Source organism: Phocoena phocoena, chromosome 1, assembly GCF_963924675.1.
Source record: "Phocoena phocoena chromosome 1, mPhoPho1.1, whole genome shotgun sequence".
In the NCBI taxonomy this organism is placed as follows: domain Eukaryota; kingdom Metazoa; phylum Chordata; class Mammalia; order Artiodactyla; family Phocoenidae; genus Phocoena; species Phocoena phocoena.
The window spans coordinates 45,328,091-45,352,679 of NC_089219.1; the positions used below are offsets into that span (position 1 = coordinate 45,328,091).

Below are 24,589 nucleotides of genomic sequence, written 5' to 3' on the forward strand. Positions count from 1 at the left end.
GTATACATCTAAAAATATGCTTAAGTGAAAGGATTTTTTTAAACTTGGGTTTACCTGAACTGAGAACACAAACAAGGCCAACATGTGACATATGGGAAAGGCCACTGGAATCAGCCAGACTTGGAATAAAACCTTTTAGGTCAGTGTGTACAAGTTACTTTACCTATCTAAATCTCAAAAAGGAAATAAAATCTATAAATTATCTCCAAACCCCTCAATAATGCCAGAAGACAGCTATTCCTAGTGCAGTGCCTGGGACATTGAAGGTGCTCAATAAATGGTAGTAGTGTTAATCATAATAACTGGTTTTAAAAATAGAAAACAACAGTTATAAGCATCATTGTATATGTGTGAGAGCTCAAGATAGGAAAGACTCATCTCTGGAAAATGTGAACTGCTTAATAAGACTAATGACAACGTCTTCAACAGGCTTTTCTTTGGTTAAATGTATAGTATTTGAAACAAACCAGTACATGTGGGGGAGCCCCCTCAACTTACTGTGTAGTTCACTGTGTACAAACTGGCAGGCACCTAATAAGGAAGGAAACAGCATGTGCATATACCAGTTAGCAACCAATGGAATACAAAGGTATGCATTTCTTTTCAGCAGGATTAGTAAAATTTATGTAGCAGCAACAATCCATTAAGAGGAGATGGCTGCAGTCTAATATTAAACAAGTTTTATTATACAACTTTGATGGTAGTGCATTTTTGGACTTCAGTTCTAGCTGCATTTATTGTTACAGTGAAATTGAAAGAGTTAGTAATTAAAATAAATTTCATACCTGAGTAGCTTTTGCAGGCTTTGTAAAACAGTGGAAGAATTCTCTTACGTCTTTGGAGCACCACATATTTCCTTATATTGCATAGGGGAAGCATGAGCTCATTAGTATGAGCTATACTGCATACCATTTCATTTTCAGATATGTTTTCATGTGTTAAACCAATCCAATAAGCCCTCCAGTACCATTTTCAGAAGAGACTGTAGCATGGTGAAAGAGCCTAGGTTCAGGAACTAGGCCTGGTTAGAAGCTCAGCCTCACCACTTATTCTGTACAACCTTGGGCAAGGGAATTAATCTCTCTCAGCCTCAACTCCTTAGTTGTAAAACAGTGACCAATACTCATATGCCAATCTTGAAATATGATGAGTATTTTATTTTATACTTTATTATTTTATTTATATATCTTATATCTACAATGTCATTAATATTATGCTATACTAGTAAGTAGACATAACATTAATAATATATTTCATGAGCACCCATAATGTGCCAGGCATGGTGCTAACACTTAATGTATCATAGGATACCTGGCACAGAGCAGGCACTCAATTGGTAGCTATTAAAAATCATAACCTTATTCCAAGTAAGTGTTTCATGTTCTAGATAATATTTCATACCCTATGTATCCAAAGTGACTGGCAAGTTTATATAAAATAGACCTTCCCTAATTTAGAGCACAAGGAAATGGTGCTCCCCACCAAACTGAATACCAGCTAAATAATTAGAAGGAAACTTAATGAATCCTCCTTAAAGAAGGAACCCTACTATTCATAGATTTTACATGCATATTCTTATCCTGAACTAAGTCAGGCTAACTATTCTCCCTCTTATTCAGCATTACTAATATACTGTATGTACCAAACTGGTTTTATGACATTGGGCAAAGGAAATAACTATCTATTGCCATGCGTTAGGCACTGTGCTAAGAGTGCCATGTATACTATCTTTAATCCTCACACTTGCTCTGCAAGGTGTGAGGTGTTTTTTTTGTTTTTGTTTTTTTATAGTTGACAAAATGAAGTCATGATAAGTTAAGTAATCAGCAAGGACGCACAGATAGTAAAAGTGAAGCTGGGGGTCTTCCCTAGTGCGCAGTGGTTGGGAGTCCGCCTGCTAATGCAGGGGACACGGGTTCGAGCCCTGGTCCAGGAAGATCCCACATGCCACGGAGCAACTAAGCCCATGTGCCACAACTACGGAAGCCTGCACGCCTAGACCCCATGCTCCGCAACAAGAGAAGCCACCGCAATGAGAAGCCCGCGCACCACAGGGAAGTGTGGCCCCTACTAGCCGCAACTGGAGAAGGCCCACGTGCAGCAACAAAGACCCAACTCAGTCAAAAATCAATCAATTTATTTTAAAAAAAGTGAAGCTGGGAATGGAACCCAGGTTTGTATGGTTCCAGAGCCCACACACTGTTAAAAAATGACCAGGCTAGCTCTATAATTATCTTTGTTATTAACATGACTTATGTCTCCTGCATTTGGACCCAGACAAGTTAAGCAATTATACTTTTGAAGAAAGTTAAAAGGTAAAATATAATAATTTTAAGTATCTACTTACAAACAAGTAAAGTATCCTACTTTCTTGCAACAAATAATTAATTCTGAAAAAGAGTCATTAAAATGAGAGTTCTATCTGCCAGTCACAAATACCAGACCAAGAGAGGCTACAGGACCTTGTAAATTCATCTAATTTCTTATAACACACACTGCTTTTTCCTGAACTGTAAAGCACAATAATTTGAAGGAGGACTGACGGACATCAGTGAAATAAGTAAATTAAATATTTGTAATAATATAACTTTATTAATAGAAGGCAGCATAATACAGCCAGCTTTAGGACTGAATTCCTATTACTCCACTACTTCCTGGCTATGTGAACTTGGGCAAGTCACTGAATCTTTCAGAGCCTCGATTCCCTCAATTGTAAAACCCAGCTTTGCAGGGTGAGAATTGGAGATAATGGAGGTAAATCTCCCATCACACTGGCTAACAGAGAGTAGACAGTTAATCAATTTTAAGGCCAGGACACACAGGGAGCCAGATGATTTAGAGTTCCTGAGGAGAAGAGCTTTACTGAATAAGTAAAAAACACTTAGATATCACATCAATTGTTAGAAAGTAGTGGATATTATAAAAATACCTAGAGGTTCCAGAAATGTTTATCCTTTTGAATTGTTTATTCTCGCAGCATATGTATTCAAATAACTACAAATTTGCTAGGAAAATCTCAGAAAAAACAAAACAAAACAACCAACACATCCAAACACTAGAAAGATACAAAATAAGTCTCTGCCCAATTCCAGGACAAATCAATATTAGTTTCCTCATACAATCCTCTTACTTATGAGAGGTTTATAAGAAGAGAAAAAAATAATGTATCCAGGAGCAGTACACACGGATTTGAAGGTCTGGAAGTCAGAATTCCTCATTTCTCTCTCTTGACTGCTATATTTGTCTCTGACTGAAAATTTGATAATCCCCTCTCCCACACTTTTTCTTGAAAACTGATAATCCTCAAGCAATGTAAAATCCAGCAGTAAACAAACATACAGGCAGTGACAGCATTTAGAACTTCAGAATTTCAAAAGCTTGAAAGCACTTGCCAATAAGGAACATCCTAAACCTGTCACTTTGTAGTTTGAGAGAGCAAAGAGGGCTAGCGACACAGTTAAGCATACAGCATAGGGAAGATGAAGGAAAAGCAAGGGCAAAAAGACCAGCAAAAGCTCTCATAAAGAAAGGCGGGGGAGGGAGGATGATATACTCAAATTATATATTTGGAAGGGTGGGGGAGTCACCACGCAATTTAGGATGTTGAGTCAACAGTTCTTTAGAAGCTGCAAAACAACTCGATTAGTGGAATGGAATTAAAGGAAAGGCAGCACCTGAGGGCGGACAAGGAGGGGAGGAAGGGTTACTCTGTCCATAAGTTGTGATCCCCTACTAAGGGCAGTCTCATTTCTTTCCCACTCCACTTATTCCCTCTGTCTTCTGCTGCACTGAATGGTAAGTTTTCTGAATGCAGCAACCTAACTGCTTTTTCTCTAAGCCATTCCAGTCCCAGTGTGAGCGCCTTGTACAGTTACTCAACACAGGCGGAAAGCCCTTCCTAAGCGTCTCCCAACTCCTTGATGTATTTCATACTATGGTGGAATTGTCTACTTGTTTGACTCCAGGAACAGACTGCAAGGTCCCAGCCCAGAGAGGCGCTCAGGGAACAGGGGTTAAGAGTTAACATTTTGTGGGCTGGCGTATCTGCAACTGCCCCCCTCCCCCCGCCGTCCCTGGAAGGTGAGGACCCCGCATTAATCATCTGGATACTCCTCCCCCTCCGAGTGTTCGTCTCCCCTGCTGCCCCGCAAGGCCCCAGAGGAAAGGGGTCGTGTCTTGCTTATTTTTGTGTCCCCAGCCTATTACAGGATAGGTGCGGCACAAACTTCCGGTAATTACAGCAGAAGCGCGGTGCGGGTAAGATTAGGGGAAGAAAACAGGAGTTACACAGATGGGAGACAGCGGTTGAAGGGTGGATTCAACAGTCAGGCTTCCCGAGCCGACAGAGGTACGGGAGAGCGGAGAGATGGGAGGCCACGGAAGGGCTGTAGCCCGGTTTGGACGGGCCCTACCTTGGGGTAGGTGTGCAAGGGGTAGGTCAACTGACAGGCCCGGTGACAAGACGCCGTATCACCCAAGACCGAGTCAAAAGCTTCAGCCGAAGCGGTGCCCAAGCCTCCGGTCAGGGCCATAGTCAGCAGCAGCAGCAGCGGCGAGAGCCCCAGTTGGGCCCTGACCCAAAGGCTCCCCTTCGCCGCCGCCATCTTGTTTGCCTCTGTCACAGCACCTCAGCTTGTTGCTGTTTTCTTTTCAGGTTTCCTCCTCCTTCCGGGACCAGCCCCTTCCCAGTCCCGCGGGCCGCTGCTTCCGCCTTTGCCGTCCTCTCAGCTCCGCCCTGACCCGCCCGAAACTGCCGCCTCTCGCCCCACCTCTAGGTCTACGAACTTCTAGATTGGCGAGAGGAAGTGGGTCCAAACATCGCGAGTACTAGAGCGAAGCGACTCCTTAGCTTTGCGAGGCACGCTGGGGCATGTGGTTCTCCATAGGCGGGAGGCGCACTGTGGGTTGGGAAAGTTGGTCTCGGAGAACTACAGCCGCCCTAGGTGCGCCCGAGCCCGCCCCTTCGCGGTGTATTCTGGGGAATATGGTTTGGTTCACACCCACCCCCCCCCCTCCACCCCGCTGACGGCCGTTGGTGTTCTCCCGGCTAGCTGAGCCTCCGCTAACGAGAAACTGCAGCAGTGGAAGGAAGCGTCGTTTAGTTCTGACCCCCGAGGTCTAGGCTTGGGCCCTCAGAGGGTGCGTTCTGGAGAGGCCCAGCTGCTGACAGGGCTGCTATTCCTGGTGGGTCTCATCTCACATGACATCGTTGTTAGGCTTCCCCTTCCTGGGCTCCTGAGTGCTGAGGGCAGAGGAAGGTGGTGGTTCCCTTTGCTCTGGGATCAGAGCAGGACAGTCGTGGTTAGGGTCCTTTGACCACGGAGTAGTTCCTGGAGATGACTGGTTGCTGTGAGGACCCTGCTGAGATCTGGAGGAGGTTGTTGGTTATTGGTTACTAGGGGAACCCTTGGGGTTGTGGCTATGGTGCGGTAATTAAGACAGCTTCATTGAACCCGGGGGAACTCTAACCCTGCCACAACCCAACCTAAGTTGGAAGAGGCTTTAGAAGTCACCAGTTTCAACGCCTGGCCCAGTATTGGAAGCCCCTCTACAGTGTGCACTTCTGAAAGCTAGACACCTCCTAATTCAGGAAGTAGACCCATCATTGTATACAGTTTTCAGTTTTTAGGAAGATGTTTCTTTTTCAGGAGGAAATCTTTCTGTGAATTTCACCCAAGAGTCCTAATAATTCAGGAATGCTTCCAGAGTGTGTAGAACCCAATTGTGTCACTTTAGGGAACACACATCACAGAAGCTTTGATGACGTTTTAGAACCTGCCCTCTTTCTTGAGCAGAACACGGTGCAAACACGTGAAGGTAGTTGGAGTCCCCTAGCAATGGATAAATTCGTCCTTCGAACACCCAGAATCCAGAATAGTCCTCAGAAGAAAGCTCCTGGAGGAAAGATTTACAAGCAGGCCACGATTGAATCTCTGAAGGTGAGAGGGGATCTGGGAGTGGAGAAAATGTGCAAAGGACTTGATAGCCAAGAGGTCTGGAGGAGTTCTACTATAGAAGACCTATGAATTACTTATTTCTGTGCGTCCTCCCCAGAGTGTTCCTGACCACTCCAGGTTTGTTTCCGTCATACCTTGTTTATCAATTCCTGCACTACGTTACACTCTTCTAATTACTTTGGCTTTGTGGTATGTTTTGCTAGCTGGTAGGATAAGCCCCCTAAGTTATTCTTCTTTTGCAAAATTTTCTTGTCTATTATATGGAATGTTAAAGTACCAAATATGGTTTTGTGTTCCCTGTACAAACTCAGTAAGATTGGGTGATGATACCATACCCTCATATCCTATTGACCAGAACCGTATCACATGGCCTTTACAGCGACAGCTGAGATTGGAAGAGAGACTGTTAAAATAGACTCTTTGCAACCTCAAACTGTCTGATTTCTGTTAGCAAGGAAGAAGCAAGGAATAGATACAGGATAGACAACCAACACTGAATCAATGGATATAAGTACCCAATTAGTGGTAATTATTACTTCACTAAAAACAAACAAAAAACCGTTTGTAATTAGTTCCCTTTGTCTTCTTGAACCTCTCCTCCTACATTACTGACTTTTTCTTTTCAGTTCCCTTTATTGCTTCCTATTTTCTCAACTAGACTACTAATGTTTGTGCTCCCCAGAGCTTTGTCACATTTTATGTGTTTGGCCAGGGTGATCTTATTCATCTTAAGGCTTCCCATGCTGCTGACTGCCAAACTTGCACCTCTAGACTAGCTCTCTGAAGGTGAGAGTGAGATCTGGGGCTAGAGAAAATGTACGAAGGACTGTGATAACAAGGTGGCCTCCTGAGTACTTGACTGATATACTCAGTTGGATTTCTCTTCTAGATGTGCCACAGGCTTAGCAGACCCAGATTAGAAAGCAGTAAAGGGGAGTATAAACAAAAGCTCTGGGTTCTAGGCCCTACTGTGCAGCTGTGTGATCTTTAGTAAGTCATTTCCTTCTCTGGGATCTCACTTTGTCCTCATCTAGAAAAGGTAGTGTTTGACCTATAGCAGTGTTTCTTCAAAGGAACACTGTTGTCCTTTGGGGCAAGATAATTGTTCATCATTTGGAACTGTCCTGTGAGTTGCACAAAATTTAACATCCCTGGCACTCAGACAGTAAATGTCAGTAGCAATGTCCCATTGTGATGACCAAAAATGCCCTACATATTTACAAGTACCCCTTGGTTGAGACCTACTGAGCTCTAGATGGTCTTTAAAATCTCTCCTAGTTTTGCAGTTTTGTGACTTCCTGGAACACATTCAAGGTTTTCAACTGTTTGTCAGGGTATCCGTGGATAACTGTACACAGTATTGATTCTCAGTGAGGGATGGTGGTGGGCAGGATTGTGATGTCAGACTGTCTGGAAGAAAAAGAGGATGGTAGTAATTGAACTACATGTACACTCACATACAAATACCCAGATTCTAATATACCTTCACCTGACCCTTCTGCCCTTTGTGTCGCCACGTGGGCCCCAGTTGAGAATCACTGTGTGTGATGATGAGAATGAGCCAAGTGAAGATTATGGAATCAGAATAAACAATAGGCATATGGAATAACATTCTCTTTAAATGCAATAGTTTTTCTTCCAAACCTGTTTTTTATTCTCCTGTATTTATTTTATATCCATATACCAAGAAACTGGGACTAGAAACTTAGAAATGATCCTTAATTCTTCTCTCTTATATCTAGTTTTCAATTCTGTCTCCTAAAAATCCTTTTTTGCCCTTAACGTCTCCCACTTTAAATTCAAAATCTTGTTGAGGGCTTCCCTGGTGGCGCAGTGGTTAAGAATGCGCCTGCCAACGCAGGGGACATGGGTTCGAGCCCTGGTCCGGGAAGGTCCCGCATGTCGCGGAGCAACTAAGCCTGTGCGCCACAACTACTGAGCCTGCGCTCTAGAGCCTGCGAGCCACAACTACTGAAGCCCGCACACCTAGAGCCTGTGTTCCGCAACAAGAGAAGCCACAGCAATGAGCAGCCCATGCACCGCAACCAAGAGTAGCCCCCGCTTGCCTCAACTAGAGGAAGCCCTTGTGCAGCAACAAAGACCCAACTCAGCCAAAAATAAATAAGTAAATTTATTAAAAAAAAATATTTTTGAATTTAGATCAGTGCCATGGTCTGTTAACTTGTCTCTGTGCCCTTGGCATCCCCTGTCATTCCAGCCTCCACACTTACACCAGAGAAATAAGTCTTTAAAAAAAAAAAGAAAATCTACTCAGGTCACCTCCCTGCCTGAGGAAACCACTTCCCTTAGTGGTTTCAAATTACCTTTTGATAAAGACATTTCTTTACATGGTACCCAAGGCCCTCTTGTGACCTGGTACCTGCTTGCCCTGCTGCTCTTCTTATTTACATTCCATCCAGTGTCAACCACTCACAATTTCCCAAAGATGTTGTGTTCTGTCATACCTCTGTACCTTTGCTTATGCTGTCCTGTTTGCCTTGAACGGCTTTTTTCTCTTGTCTTGGAGGCAATATAGTATAGTAATTAAGAAAACAGACTCAAGCCAAACTACCTGTGTTAAAATCCTGGCTCTGCCACTTAAACTACCTGTGTGACCTTGGACAAGTTAACCTCTCTGTGTCTTTCCTCATCTTTAAAATGGGATTAATAATAATATCTATTTTATAAGGTAGTTATGAAGTTTGAGTGAGTCGATGTATTTAAAGTGCTTGGAACAGAGCCTGGCACATACTAAATACTATGTAAGTGTTTGCTGTTATCAGCTACTTTATGAAATCCTTTGTTCCCATGATCTAGTCAAGAGTTTCCTCTGCTATAAGGTCTTTCCTAACCACTCTCTGTCCCCCAGATACAGAGCCAATCTAATCTCTCCCTTCTCTAAGCCATCCCTATATCTTTACATGCTTCTACCATCGCACTTACTTGTGCTGTATAATAAGTGTTTCTTGTAATCAGAACTTTTTTTTTTTTTTTTTGCAGTACGCGGGCCTCTCACTGCTGTGGCCTCTCCCATTGTGGAGCACAGGCTCCGGACGCGCAGGCTCAGCGGCCATGGCCCACGGGCCCAGCCGCTCCGCAGCATGTGGGATCTTCCCAGACCGGGGCACGAACCCGTGTCCCCTGCATCGGCAGGCGGACTCTCAACCACTGCACCACCAGGGAAGCCCATAATAAGTGTTTCTTTACATGACTGTGTCCCGCTACACTCTCAGCTTCTTGAAAGACTATGTCTTATTGGTTTTGTGGCCCCAGTAGCTGGCATGGGGCTTGGCATATAGAAGACCATGGTGCATTTTTCTGAATGACGAAATGGTTAGTTTTTTGGTTTTTGTTTTTGGCTGCACCCTGCGGCATGCTGAATGACCGAGTGAATTAAACTCTAAAAGCCTTGGCATGGCATATGAGACCCTTTCTCTTCTGTTCTGTCTGAGGTGCCATCTCACCTCATCTCACATAGCTCCCCGTTCATGGGAATGCATTCCAGCCACACCCCATTTCCTGCTCTTCTCTATCTAAGCTATTCTCTTTCATGTCTCCAGGGTTTTGACTTGATGTTGGTCCCCTTTCCTGCATCTTTTACAGAATGAATTCCTACCCATTTGTCATCCCGCTCAAGTGAATCTTAGATTGTTTCATGAGTACAGGGACCTTGGGCATTTCATTTACCTCTCCACCCTTGGACCTGTCACAGTGCTTGGCACATACTAAGTGGTCAATAAATATTTGTTAAATAAGTGAATGATGAAATGCTTCCTGGGTCCTTTGTGGGGTATTAATCTTTCCCTCTTTGAGACTCTCTTGGCACTTGGTTCAAATAACTGTTGTAGCACTTACCTTACTGTATTGTAATTATCTGATTACCTGTAGTTTCCCCAATCTATTATGAACTGTTAGGACTGGGACTGCAGTCTCTTATGTTCTGATTCTGCTTTAAGACCTAACACAGTGCCTGCTACATTGTATGTAAAAATTTATTGAATAAACAATAATCATTATTTGGGGATGCCCTTGCTGGGTCTGGATAGTAAGCTACTCCACAAATGTTACTGTGAAACAACTTTATGCTCAGTACTATGCTAGGTACTTTAGGGAACATAAGAAAAATTTAAGATAAAAGTATGAGCCTTAAAAAGAAAAAGAACCCACCTGCCAATACAGGGGACATGGGTTCGAGCCCTGGTCCGGGAAGATCCCACATGCCACAGAGCAACTAAGCCTGTGCACCACAACTACTGAAGCCCGCACGCTCTAGGGCCCGCGAGCCACAACTACCGAGCCTGTGTGCTGCAACCGCTGAAGCCTGCGTGCCTAGAGCCCGTGCTCCGCAACAAGAGAAGCCACCACAATGAGGAGCCTGCGTACCGCGATAAAGAGTAGCCCCCACTTGCTGCAACTAGAGAAAGCCCACATGCAGCAACAAACACCCAACGCAGACAAAAAAAAGAGTTAAGAGAGAAAAGAGCTCAGCATCTGTTTTAGTGGTCAGAGCACCTTAAAGAGATGGAAAGATTTGGCTAGGTAGAGGGAAGTAGCAACATACAACCATTCAGTAAGTGGTACTTGCTGTTCTCTTTCGCTTATGCATGCACACATGCTTACTTTCCCGTGTATACAGTGGCAAATTAAAAACAAGTTGAGTTAAATATGAATTCTAGAGAGTTAACTAGGTCCACGTTCTGCCAAGTGACTATTCCCACACACCACTATCATGTTTTAATGACAAGAATCTGCTGAATATTCAAGCCTCAATTTCCTCATCAGTAACATCAGAAATAATATTTAACCTGCAGGGTTGTTATGAGGGCTAAATAAATAAATGCATATTGAAAGGGCTAAGCATTGTGCCTGGCACACAATAAAAGCTAATAAGTAGTTCCCTCTTTTCTTGTATGGAAAAAAAGAGGCTGTGTAGTAAAACTAGAGATGAGAATGATGATGATAGTAATAATGATTCCTGCTTACATTTATTGAGCCCATTTCTGTGGGCCAGGCATTGTGCTAAGTGCTTTACATATATTAACTCTTTAAATTCTAATAATAGTTCTGTGAAATGGATGGTTTTATCATTTATATTTTACAGATGAAGAATCTAAGGCACAGAGAGATTAAGTAGCTTGTCCAAAGTTATGAAGCTTTCAGTGGCAGAACTGGGATTTGAACTAGAAAATCTGGTTCCACAGTCTGTGAACTAAAAAAAAGTGGAGGTTTCTGAATGCCAGCAGAGGAGGTATAAAAATCTTGGAATATTAGGACCATTGTACTTCTGTTATCAGCATATTACAAGTAATTTTGCCATAGCCTTATCACATTCAATAAAAGTGACACTCAATAAGCTCATGTGGTGTACATTTGAATAGTAAAGGTTAATTTGGTTAATCTCTTCTTTCTCCCTAAGGGAAAGTGATTTCTTCTGTTGGTTGCAATAGGAGATTTTTTTAAATGCAAAGATTCTGAAAAGGTGCTAATTATTTTAGGTTCTGCACTTAAGAATGCTTTATAAATCTTTATATTCCCTTTGTAGGATTGACTAGCCAATATGTTGTCCCCTGCCCCCACCAGTGGAATGGTGCCCGTTTTATTGCTTATGAGCGAAGCATTTTCCTTAATTGGTTTTACCAAACCTGATATTCCAGCTATCCACAACTGTAAGACCAGATGGTATTTTGGAGAGCACCTTTTCTTTCTGGCAGTAACCATTCCACTACTCATTATAGCTTCCCCATTCATATTTTATTTCCACTTCCCTTTTTCCTCTAAATAATTCAGATAAGAACTTGCAGAATCCGTTTGGGGCCCCATATGTGGACAAAAATAGGGAAACATTCTTTGTATGTGTGTGGAATTCTCTGGAACGGGCTGCTATATTTTTCTATTTTTGCCCTAATATGTCAGATCTGAAGACTGTACTGTACTTAGTCCTTGAGGGTAGATATAACTTTGTTCAATTACATCTACTGCACACTGGGGATAGAGAGACAAGTAAGAAATTGTTCTGGCCCTCAAGTTGTTCATAGTCTAATGGAGAAGACAGCCTTGTAGATAACTATTTGCAGAAAGTACAGATGGGGCAATTGAAGCCTGTGCAGATTACAAACTCAAAAGGGAGTTTGGTCAGATGCGGTTGGAGAGAGGCAAGCAAGGCTTCATACAGGAGGTGATTCTTGAAGAGTCTTTCAAAATAAGTAGGTGTTATCATGTGGTTCAGGCAGAGAAAGAGCATCCGAGGCAGAGGATGTGAAATACTGTGGTTTGTTTAGGCAGCTTCAAATAGTTTGATGTATGTTGAGCCAACGGTGAGGCTGAAAAGGATGTCAGGAGCCAAGTCATGTTTGTTAAGACCTTTTATGCCATACTAAAGAGCTTAGGCTTCTGTAGTTCCATATGCTGGAATGATCTGATATGAAAACCCCAACCTCATTCCAGCCATGTAGAAATGCTCGATAAAAAGTCTCCTGTACAGGGACTTCCCTGGCAGTCCAGCAGTTAAGAGTCTGCTCTTCCACTACAGAGGGCGTGGGTTCCATCCCTGGTCGGGGAACTAAGATCCTGCATGCCGCATGGTGCGGCCAAAAACGAAAAAAAAAAAAAAAAAGTCTCCAATACAGAACTGAGCTTGAAAAGAAGAAAGAGAAACACTCAGGTGCCAGGAAGAAAGAGGAAATCCAAACCCAAAGCTGGAGATAACAGGCATACCTTGGAGATATTGCGGGTTCCGTTCTAGACCACTGCAATTATGCGATTTTTTTTTTTTTGGTTCCCAATGTATATAAAAGCTACGTTTCCACTATACTGTAATCTGTTAAGTGTACAATAGCATTATGTCTAAAAAAATGTACATACCTTAATTTAAAAATTGCTGAATAATTATTGCTAAATAATGCTAACCATCATCTGAGCCTTCAGTGAGTTGGAATCTTTTTGCTGGTGGAGGTTTTGCCTCGATGTTGATGGCTGCTGACTAATGAGGGTGGTGGTTGCTGAAGGTAGGGGTGGCTGTGACATTTTCTTAAAATACGACAATGAAGTTTGCTGCATCAATTGACCCTCCTTTCATGAATGATTTCTCTGTAGCGTGCAGTGCTGTTTGATAGCATTTTACTCACAGTAGAACTTCTTTCAAAATTGAAGTCAGTCCTACCAAACCCTGCTGCTGCTTTATCAACTAAGTTTATGTAATCCTTCATTGTCATTTCAACAATCTTCACAGCATCTTCACCAGCAGTAGATTCCATCTCAAGAAACCTCTTTCTCTGCTCATCCATAAGAAGTAACTCGTTATCTATTAAAGTTTAATCATGAGATTGCAGCAATTCAGTCATATCCTTAGGCTCCACTGCTAATTCTAGTTCTCTTGCACTTTCCACCACATCTACTGTTAATTCCTCCACTGAAGTCTAGAACCCCTCAAAGTCATCCATGAGGTTTGGAATCAGCTTCTTACAAACTCCAGTTAATGTTGATATTTTGACTTCTTGTGAATCATGAATGTTCTTAATTGCATCTAGAACGGTGAATTCTTTCCAGAAGATTTTCAATTTACTTTTCCATCAGAGGACCCAACTATCTATGGCAGCTATAGCCTTACAAAATGTATTTCTAATCTATTTCTAGATGCATGTATCCTAGAAATGTATTTCTAGGACTTGAGAGTCAAAATTACTCCTTGCAGCAGAATGGATATTGTGTTAACAGGCATGAAAACAACATTAATCTCGTTGTACATCTCCATCAGAGCTCTTGAGTGACCAGGTGTATTGTCAATGAGCAGTGATATTTCTAAAGGAATCTTTTTTTGGAGTAATAGGTCTCGACAGAGGGCTTAAAATATTCAGTAAATCATGTTGTAAACAAATTTGCTGTCATCTAGGCTTTGTTGTTACATTTATAGAGCCCAGGCAGAGTAGATTTTGCATAATTATTAAGGGCCCTAGGATTTTCAAAATGGCAAATGAGCATTGGCTTGTACTTCAAGTTACCAGCTGCATTAGCTCCTAACAAAATCGTCAGCCGGTCCTTTGAAGCTTTGAAGCCAGGCATTGAAGTCCGAGATGTCATCGTCTTCCAGTATGAGGCTGTTTTGTCTACATTGAAAATCTGTTGTTTAGTGTAGCCACCTTCACTGATTATCTTAGATGGATCTTCTGGATTACTTGCTACAGCTTTTACTTAGGCACTTGCTGCTTCCTTGTACTTGTATGTTATAGAGACGGCTTCTTCCCGTAAACCTTATGAACCAACCTCTGCTAGCTTTAAACTTTTCTTCTGCAGTTTCCTCACCTCTCTCAGCCTTCATAGAATTGAAGAGAGTTAGGGCCTTGCTCTAGATTAGGCTTTGGCTTAAGGGAATGTTGTAGTTAGTTTTTTTGTTTTTTTTATGATTCTGATTTCTCTCCTCTCTTAACATAACAATTATACTTCTTTATTTTTTTTGAATTTTATTTTATTTATCTTTTTATACAGCAGGTTCTTATTAGTTATCCATTTTATACATATTAGTGTATATATGTCAATCCCAATCTCCCAATTCATCACACCATCACCCCCCCCTCCCCGGGAATGTAGTTAGTTTGGTCTGTGCAGACCACTAAAACATTCTCATATAAGCAATAAGGCTGTTTTGCTTTCTTATCATTTGTGTGTTCACTGGAGTAGCACTTTTAATTTCCTTCAGGAACTTTTCCTTTGCATTTATGACTTGGCTAACTATTTGACGCAAGATGCCTAGCTTTTGGCCTGTCTCGGCTTTCAACATGCCTTCCTCACTAAGCTTAATCATTTCTAGCTTTTGATTTAAAGTGAGAGACGTGTTTCTCTTCCTTTCACTTAAACATTTAGAGGCCGTTGTAGGGCTATTAATTGACTTAATTTCAATATTGTTGTGTCTCAGGGAACAAGGAGGCCCAAGGAGAGGGAGAGAGAGGGGGAAATGGCTGGTTGGTGTAACAGTCAGAATATTTATCAGTTAAGTTTGCTGTCTTGTATGGGCATGGTTTGTGGCACCCCAAAACAATTACAATAGTAACATCAAAGGTCACTGATCACAGATCATAACAAATATAATAATAATGGAAAAAGTTTGAAATGTTGCAGGAATTACCAAAATGTGACACAGAGACACAAAGTGAGCAAATGCTGTTGGAAAAACAGCATCTGTAGACTTGCTCGTTGCAGGGTTGCCACAAACCTTCAATTTGTTAAAAAAAAAAAAATGCAGTATCTGCAAAGTACAATAAAGTGAAGTGCAATAAAACAGGGTATGCTTGTATATAGTTCCGTGCAAACCAGGTACAGAGTTTAGGGGCTGGGGTTTTAGGGCCAGTATGGGGACAGCAGATAAGGCTTCAGGCCACATGAAGCTGGGAGTCAACACAGGGCTACTATGCTTTTGAAAAATGAACTAGAAAAATTCCATCCACCAGTCCAAGGAATCAGCGTGAAGATTGTATCATCTCAGGGTTTGAGTTCAAAAAGAGTTGACCATAATAAATTAGAACCTCACACTTATTACTATGTGTGTATATATATTTTTAACTTCGTGCTATCTGCAAAGCTGAAAAATTAACATGAAAACTGGCCCAGAACCAGGGAAATCCAAAGGCCTTGGCAAAGGCAAAGGTGAGATTTCCCTGTTAAGACACTTCACAGCCTAGAGTACACAGGACTCCTGTGGAAAACAGTCTCCATTAAAGATGAATTCATGGTCAAAAATTACAAAACTCTACAATAAAATAAATTACCAGGAGGGAGGATGAGCAGGCAGATGTAAATAATAGAATTTCTACTCCAGGAAGCAGAGATAACAGTCTGAAAAGACCTTAAATATGTTTAAAATGTTCACAGGATAATGAAAGTAATAGAAATGATAAGAATAGGATAGTATGAAAAGAAAACACGTAGATTTAGAGGATAAAACAGAATTTATCCAATGAAAAAGCGTATTTGTTGACAAAGAAACACATTGAACAGGTTAAAAGTAGGTAAGTCATAGCTACGGAGAGAAATGCTGAATTGAAAGCTAGATCTGAGGAAATCACTTAGAATGCATCCCACAGAAATAGAAATATGACAAGTTAGGAGACTTGAAGGACAGGCAGAGACCATGTATATTTCTAATAAGCGTTTCAGAAGGTAGAGACTTGTGAGGAGGATACTGGTATAGATTTCATTGAGTATCTTAAAAATTGTAAGGGCAAACACTAAAATGATAGAAATAGAATGTATAACTTCCAAACCATAAAAGAAAAAACAAGATTAAAGAAAACTCAGGCTGTTAAATAAAAGATAAGAAAAGAAGAAAAAAGCAAAGAGAAAGTATGTCCAGTGTATCAGTAATCATAATAAATGCAAATGGATTAAACATGCCTATTAAAAGATAGAAACTCTCAGATTGGATAGGGGAGGAGGAGCAAAATAAAGCAGCCATAGGCTATTAAAGCATAATGACCCAGAAAAAAGTTGAAAGTAAAGGATGGAAGACATATGAATGTATAATAGGCAGGAGTTCATTGAAGCAATGTTTATAATAGGGAAAATGTGAGGGGGGAAAAAGTCCCTAAATATCCATTAGGGGACTAGATTTTAAAATTCTAAGACATTGTATATAAAAATAATGGAATAATATTCAATACTATTAAAACAGATCAACTGGGTTTATACGTATCAGTATGGATAAATCAAGAAATTATACTGAGTGAAAAAAGCAAGCTGCAGAATACTATATTTACACCTTCTTCCTACTGAAAACATCCCTTACCTGGCTTCATCGATTTATTTGTCATACCATTTAACACTGAAACTATTTTATATTGTAACGGATCATAAAAAAGGGCTCTGTCTCAATTTTGGCTAGCTAAAGGCTGAGAACAAAGGAATAGCTATAAAATGGTGTTCCCAAATGTTATTCTAGACCATCTATACAGAACTTGTGAAGGCAGATAATGAAGACCAGTTTTGGAATCCTGAACCTATCACCTACCTTAGGCAATAAAGAAAGTTGAAGGTAAAAAAAAAAAAAAGAATGTTGAAGGTAAAGAAAGAGAGGAGATAGAATTCCTTTGGATAAAGTGGGAGGGCTATGGTATTTTCACTTGGAGAACGTGACCTCAGTTCCTGGAGTTGGTGGACACAGAGACCAGACCTGTGCCTGGGAAAGTCTAAAAACAGGGTGGCAACTGATGCCACAAGAAGGAGAAGTGGCTGCTGTGGGAAAGCTGTTATGCACAGAGTTTTTCAGGGCAAAGATGTGGGCGTAGTGGAGAAAATGCTAACTGGCCTGGAGTTGAATTAAAGGAGCTCAGTTCACAAGGATCCTTGGAAGGGCAGTGGGACCCCTACAGAGAGAGTGGGTGAAGCAGTTGCCAGAAACTGGAGACTTAGGGTGGACCTCTAAGCAGCTGGCTGGAAGAGGCCTTGCTAGTGTTGTGGGAACTGCAGGTGAGATCTCAACCATGGGAGCTCTCCACGGAACCACAAAAACATCTCATGAATATCTGCCAAGTCTAGAGAGCACTGAAACCTGATGAGCGTAGCATCACAACCAAAAATAAGGCTTTTGCTTTCCCTTACTGCTTCTTTTTTTCCCAGTTTCAAACCTGGAAGGGCCAAAGACCAAAGCAAACAAGCAGATGGGGGAGGAGGAGAAGCAGAGGTGGGGAAATAGAGAAGTCCCCAGACATCCCCTTCTCCCACCACGGGCAGCTAGGCTAGACCCCAGCCAGGGAGGGAGTTGAGACTTTTTGGGTTGCTTTTTATTGAACTATCACATGCTTGTAGAAAAGTAGACAAATATGTACGTCTTAACAGATTTTCACAGAGAGAACACACCTGTGTCACCAGTATCCAGATCGAGAAACAGGACATTTATCAGAGGCCCCTGTGCCCCTTCCCAGTCCCTACCCGGGCCTACCTCCCCAGGGTAATGTTGATAAAAGCAAGAAAAAAAAATTTTTTTGTGCAATTATAAAAGCGACTTTATTTTTTTGTCTCCCAGTTTACTTAAAAAAAATTCTTAGTTGAAATAATTTCAAAACTACAGAAAAGTTGCAACACAGTACAAAGACCTTCCTCATCCCTTTCACCCAGATTCCTTAATTGTTAATATTTTACACTTAATGGAAAGATTCGTGTCAACTTTAAGATGGTGGTTTCTTCTAGAAACGGAAGGAAGGGAATGAAGGGTGAAGGGTGTAAGGAGACTTGAACTTTACAGTGTTTTATTATTTTATGTGTAATGGCAAAATGTTAACTTTTTTCATTATAAATAGTGAGTTATTCTCTACCTTTTTATTTGTTTAAAGTTTTAAAAAATTCTTCAAACGAGAGGGTTTGAGTTTTACCATCTAGGAAGTAGGGAGCTGTTGAAGTGTGCTTTTTATTGTTGAAATAAATATGTCTTTATGACTTCTCTGCTTTCTGTCCTTGCCTATGAATTAAGATACTTAAGTGAGCTATAAGGTTGATTCACCTCAGCATCGTTTTTCTTTTCTTCCCCTCCTTACTGCCTCTCAGTGCTAAGTGCCCAGTGGTGTCTGACATGGTAAGATTAAAACTTGCACTTTTCCTAATAGATGTAACCCTCTTCCTGATTTGCAGTAAGCAGGAGCTGCTTTTAAGCAATTACCCATCATTTGGGGCCATCACATATATTGTGCTTTGGTTCAGGTCATAATCAATAATTCATATGTCAATAGGAGCCCCATTAGCTCAGGTGAAGGCAGATGTCTTTCTAATGAAAATGTTCCATTTTCCAAATGACTTTTCTTTTTCTCAGAGAGTTGTGGTTATAGAAGACATAAAAAGATGGAAAACTATGTTGGAGCTTCCTGATCAAACCAAAGAGAATCTAGTTGAAGCCTTACGAGAATTAAAGAAGAAAATACCCTCCAAGGAAGTGTTAAAATCAACAAGGATAGGTATGTTCCTTCCGAATTTTATAAGTGCTTATATTTTATCTCCTTCTTTCTCCTTTCCTCCCTCCCTCAGACATTATCTATCATATCAGTGCTTCTCAAACTATCTGTGGTAAGAGATCATTGTTTAAAAAATTCTCCATTGGTTGCAGACTAATACTCTTAAAATATAATAAAAATTACCAGAAAAATGAAATTAAAATATACAAAATGTAAGCCCTACTTTTTAAAAAAATTATACTCAACAAATGTAGAAGTACTTTGTCAAAGTTTTAAATGCTTGCTTCAGTTTCTGTACTTACTGCATGAACTTGTAACTAGCATGATCTGTGGATAACGTTTTGAGTGTGCTTGATGCTTGGGTGTGCAAAAATGAAGAAGACATGATTTGTGACCTCAAGGAACTTAGGGTTTGGTGGAGAAACAAGCATGTAGACAAATGGGAGTAGTAAAATAGTATAGGTTAAAAATAAAAGCCTATAAATACTGTCCATGGTACCATTCTGATCTGTACAAGGTATATGCTGGCACAGAGGACAGAGTAGTCTTACATCTGGGGAATTCAGAAAAGGCTCCATAGAAGAGGCGACATTTCACTTAAATCTTGGCTTTTCCATCTTGAGTAGAAATAACTTCCAAAGCATGGTTTGTAAAAACAAAATAATAGCAACATTTGTTGCTACATCATTTATTACAGCATTGGAGATATTTTAAGAGGTAAGTCAGGAACTGCGTTGAATTACCATTTTAGTACAGTACACAACTGTGAATAATATGCGAGGGAGGGCCAACATGTGTTCCTCAAGCTGCTCCCAAGTCCCCGGGGAGTCCAGGGTAGTCGTTCACAGCTGCTGTTCTTGCCCTCACCAGTGCAGCCATTGCCTTCTCTGCCTCCCCTTGACCTCTTGTTCATGAGAAGCAGGAAAGAAAGCAGCTTCAGACTGGCGCTAACAGCTGGCAAGAGCTGTGTGAAATTCCCCAGAGGTTCCCCCAAGAGTCTTGAGAGTTGCACCCCTGTAATATAAACCAGAATCTGAGAAAATTAGATGCTTAAAGAACATAAAACCCTATCATTATAGCCAAGGAGAGTCTCCCATCTGCTGCTAGATTTTCTCTTTATGGGTTGTGGTCACTAGAGGGCAATAAGACCATTCATATGAGCAGATAAGGTATTTCCACCAGTAGAGGGTACTAGTGGTTAATATTTTATGACATGTATACATGTACATATGTGTATGTATATGTTCATTTTAGGCACACCACAAATACCACTTACAATCAGATCTTAAATATCAGCATAATAGTCTGGAATTGTCCTACAAATACAGAACAGATGACAATTTTAAAAAAATCATTTCTATTTGTCCTTTGAGTACCATTGTGAATATGCTTTCAAGAAAGGGTGTGTCTGATGTTCAGAGATTCCAATTCAAGAATCCTAATGAAACCACAACAAGGGGGTATAACTTAAGAGGAGCTGGAAACCATCCAACTTTTGAGTCTTGACCCTATCCCAGGCCTTTCCATAACCTGAGGTTGTGTGGAATATACGGGTTCCCTGGTCAGTTGCTAGCCTGAAGATTCATTTGGATCATTGCCTGAGAATGTTTACATTCTTCCACCTTTAGCCTCCTGCCTGTCCCTATCCTGTGGGCTGTAAGGGACAAATATTTACTGAGTACCTTCTTTGTGCTAGGAACTATGCTGGCATAATGATGAAGGAGACAGATACTGTCCCACCTTTTTGGAGCCTGCAGTCTAATGGAAGGACAGGCAATTTAACAAGACTTTATCATACAATGCAATGAGTGCTCTGATGATGAGGAGGAGTTAGCCCAAGGAGTATATGTGTTGGGAGTAGAAAAGATGTTAAAGAATGTGTCAGGCCTGGGTATATCACGTGAGCTGTACAGAGGGCTGGAGGTGGGAGCGAACATGGTACACTGCAAAAACTAAAAGAAGTTTTGTGTACTTGAAATGTAATAAGCTGGAGACAGAGTCTGGACCAGATGGAGAAGACTCTTTGTAAGCCATTCAAAACTGTTTGGTCTTAGCATGCATATTAGTTACCTGTCCCTGTGTAAAAATTATGCCCAAATTTAGTAGCTTAAGTGTCTGTTATCTCACACAGGTTTTCTGAGGGTCAGGAATCAAGGAGCTGCTTATCTAGGTGCTTCTGGCTCGTGATCTCTTAAGAGGTTATAGTCAAACTGTTGGCTGGGACTGTAGTCATCTGAAAGCTTGACCAGGGCTTGAAGATCTGCTCCTAACTCCTCACTTATGGGATTGCTGGTAGAAGGCCTCGGTTTCTCATCACCTGGGCCTCCCCATAGGGCTGCTCATGACATGGTGGCTGACTTTCCCCAAAATAAGTGATCCGAGAGAGAATAACCGAGATGGAAACCATAGTGTCTTTTATCATCTAATCTTGGAAGTGACATACCATCACTTCTATTATATTCTGTTGATCACACAGACCAACCTGGGTACAGTTGGGAGACAACTACACAGGGGTTATGAATACAAAGAGGTGAGGATCATTGGGGGCTATCTTGTAGACAGGCTATCACAGCATGTATTTCTTTTAATTTAACCTAGATATATTCTACCTCCTGGACCTGCAGATTTATGTTCATTTGTAGAAGTTTTACAACCATTATCTCTTCAAAAGCACGTCTCCTTTATTCTCTCTATTTATTTGTTCTGGCATTCTACAATTAGAAATTTGTTAGATCTTTTATTTTCCATGCCCCTTAGCTCATATGTCTCCTTGTCTCTCAAAAAATTCTGGGCAGTTTCTTTAGTGTCCCACTATTGTGGGACATCCAAGAGGAAATGTCCAACAGAATGTTGGATGTACAAGGCTAAAGCTAAGGAGGGACAGTAAATATATACTTGAGAGTCATCATCAGCATATAGTTAGAAACTGAGGCAGTTGCCTGGGGAGAGTATGTAGGAAAAGCAAAGAGCCAAGTCCCAAATCCTGAAGCACATCAATATATGAGGCTCACAGGAAATGGAGAAGGTGTGAGCAGGGAAATGGGAGAGAACGCTGTCATGGAATGGGAAGGAGGGCTTCTGAGAGGGGATTCGTCAGCAGTGTCCATCGTTGTCAAAGGGCCAAAGAAGCGAATTCTAAAAATTGCACGTTGGATTTTACAAAGTAAGGTCATTAATGATTTTGGTAAGGACAGTTTCAAAGGCAAGGTTAAGGGCAGAAGCTTGAGGAATGAGGAGGAGGTAAGGAAATGAGCTGTGAAAACAGACAACTCTTTCAAGAAGTTTGGTATTGAAAGGAAAGAGAGAGGTGGCAATATCAGAAAGGAATGTGGAATTGAAGAAAGTTATAATTTTTAAAATACGAAAGAACCTAACCTGTTGAGTGACAGGTTCGTAGGGAGACCTTATCAGGGAGAATGGACCAGACTTGGTAAGGATTGACTGTGGAGATGAGGATGCCATGATGCCTCTCATTTTGTTGTCACCCATACCCCCTTTACTGGCTCTTTCTTTCTACCTTCGGATACACTTAAATCTTCTCCTTTAATTGTCTGCCATCTTTTCCAGATACCTCGTTTCACTTCTTCCTTTTATAGCCAAATTCCTTTAAATATGATTAATAATCACAACTCCCATTTCTGCCCCTTCCCCTCCTTCATTAAATTATCTCCATGCTGGCTTCTCCCACAAACACTATTCTCTCTAAGGACACAAGAGATTTCATTCTATCCAAATCCAGTAGTCTTACCTCAGTTCTCATCTTCCCAGAACCGTGAACTTGAGACCATTGATTACTCTCTTTTCTGTCAATATGAATGATACTGAACTTGTTGCCAGTTCTTTATCTATTTTTTAAATGTTTATTTCCTTCAAGCCCTTATCTGAGTTTTAATTACTTATTTAATTATTTACTGAGTTATTTTTTGTTTACTGTACAGTAACTCTATGCCAGCAAGGCCATGCAATATATTTTATTCACCAATGCATTTCAAGCATTAGTGTGGCATATAACAGATGCTCAGGATATGTTCATCAAATTAATGAACATGACAGGGTCAAACAAGATTTTCTCCATGGCGCTTTCTAGCTTTCTTTATTCCTGTTTCTCGCCTTTCTCTGTTTCGTCCATCTTTGTCTCCCGTCCTCTCACAGGAGGTACTTTTCCAGAAAGCTCAGACCTCAGTCTTTGGCTGCTGCTTTAGAGCACTTAGCCAGAGAGGCCATCCACTTCTCCAGATTAACTGAGGCCTTAATTCAGAAAACTCCTGGGTATGCGTCTCCTGTCCTGATCCATTTCTGAATCTTAGATTCTTAGAAATACTGTTCCAATTTACATTGCTACAGTTTTCTTAAAATCTTACTAATTTACTGGGTAAAAATAGCATCTTGTTTTCATTTGCTATATAGAATGGATTGTTTTCTATTTGCTTATTGGCACTTTGTCCTTTTTTTGTGAATTGTGTTCTTTGTCCATTTACTGTTGAGATCTTATAGTTTTTGTTTTCTGTTTCTGAACTTTATAAATGTCAATGTCATAAACGTTTAAATCCATTTAGCTACCTCAGTTTATAAACAAGGAAATTCAGACTCAGAGAGATGAAGTGACTTATCCAGGGCCATGTAGTGAGTTAGCACCAGAGATGTAATGAGAATCCAGGTCTCTTGGGGCAGTGTTCTTTCTTGGTTAGCAGACTGCCATTGTGCCCTGAATCCCAGCCATATGTGCCTTAATTTTACTGGACCATCTCTATGGGTTCTGCCATCTGCTCAAGCTCACCTCTTTTAAATCAGAATTTAGTGCCTTTTCTTGTGTACTTCAAATGGGAGTTTTCTCCTAGTATTTTCATTTTAGTCAGTGTTTGCTCTGACATAAACTCTTTAGGTGCAAATGTCCAGCAGGCAGTTGGAGATGTAGGACTGAAGCTCAGATGAGAGACTAGACTAAAAATATGTATTTGGAAGACATTCGCCTGGAAGCATTTGCTTAAAATCACTTAAGTGGATGAATTCTCTGAGTAAAAGAAAAGATTAAAGGGCTGAAGGATTGAGCTGGGGAGAATATCCGTGGCAGGGAAATGGGAAGAGGAAGAGGAGCCGGTGAAGAGGCAAGAGTGTAATTAGAGAGAGGAAGAGAACCAGGGCTGTGCAGTGACACGCGGGCTAAGGAGGAGAGTGGTTTTTTTGTTTTGTTTTGTTTTGTTTTTTTTGCGGTACGCGGGCCTCTCATTGCCGTGGCCTCTCCTGTTGCGGAGCACAGGCTCTGGATGCGCAAGCTCAGCGGCCATGGCTCATGGGCCCAGCCGCTCTGTGGCATGTGGGATCTTCCCGGACTGGGGCACGAACCCGTGTCCCCTGTATCGGCAGGCTGGCTCTCAACCACTGCACCACCAGGGAAGCCCAAGGAGAGTGTTTTGAGAGGCAGGGGAAGTGAGTAACCTCACTGTTCTCAAGTGGTCTGGGAAGTTGAGGGCCAGCTGGGCAAAAGCCTTTGGATTTAGCACCTAATGGGGCCTCTGTGTCTGAATACCTTTATTATAAAGGAAACCAGTGGGCGGGGATATTAAGTAAATGGCTGATGAGGCAGTGGAGTTAGACCTTGCACTCAACCTGGTAGGCAGGCATGCCCCACTTCTGCAATACTGTAGGTATAAATATTCTGGGAGAAGTTTTAAGTCCATCATATTGATCTGATTTTCATTTATA

The 24,589-nt window shown here is 41.3% G+C and overlaps 2 protein-coding genes across 5 annotated transcripts in view; one reads left to right on the forward strand and one right to left on the reverse strand.

Moving 5' to 3' along the window:
* The window catches only part of TMEM59 (transmembrane protein 59), a 32,407-nt gene extending 27,686 nt beyond the window's left edge, over positions 1 to 4,721 (reverse strand). Inside the window, exons 1-2 of one of the 4 annotated variants that reach the window (XM_065873239.1) lie at positions 4,413 to 4,614; positions 499 to 531 (exon numbers count right to left, since the gene is read on the reverse strand). In XM_065873239.1, the coding sequence (XP_065729311.1) occupies positions 499 to 531; positions 4,413 to 4,604 (225 nt within the window). In that variant the 5' untranslated portion in view covers positions 4,605 to 4,614. Of the gene's footprint in view, positions 1 to 498; positions 532 to 4,412 lie in introns of all 4 variants that reach the window. The other 3 variants (XM_065873258.1, XM_065873249.1, XM_065873265.1) reach the window with 3 other exon arrangements.
* A 1,078-nt stretch (positions 4,722 to 5,799) lies between these two features.
* The window catches only part of TCEANC2 (transcription elongation factor A N-terminal and central domain containing 2), a 36,452-nt gene continuing 17,662 nt past the window's right edge, over positions 5,800 to 24,589 (forward strand). The window contains exons 1-2 of the mRNA XM_065893915.1: positions 5,800 to 5,939; positions 18,748 to 18,889. Of these exons, the coding sequence (XP_065749987.1) occupies positions 5,838 to 5,939; positions 18,748 to 18,889 (244 nt within the window). The 5' untranslated portion in view covers positions 5,800 to 5,837. The remainder of the gene's footprint in view (positions 5,940 to 18,747; positions 18,890 to 24,589) is intronic.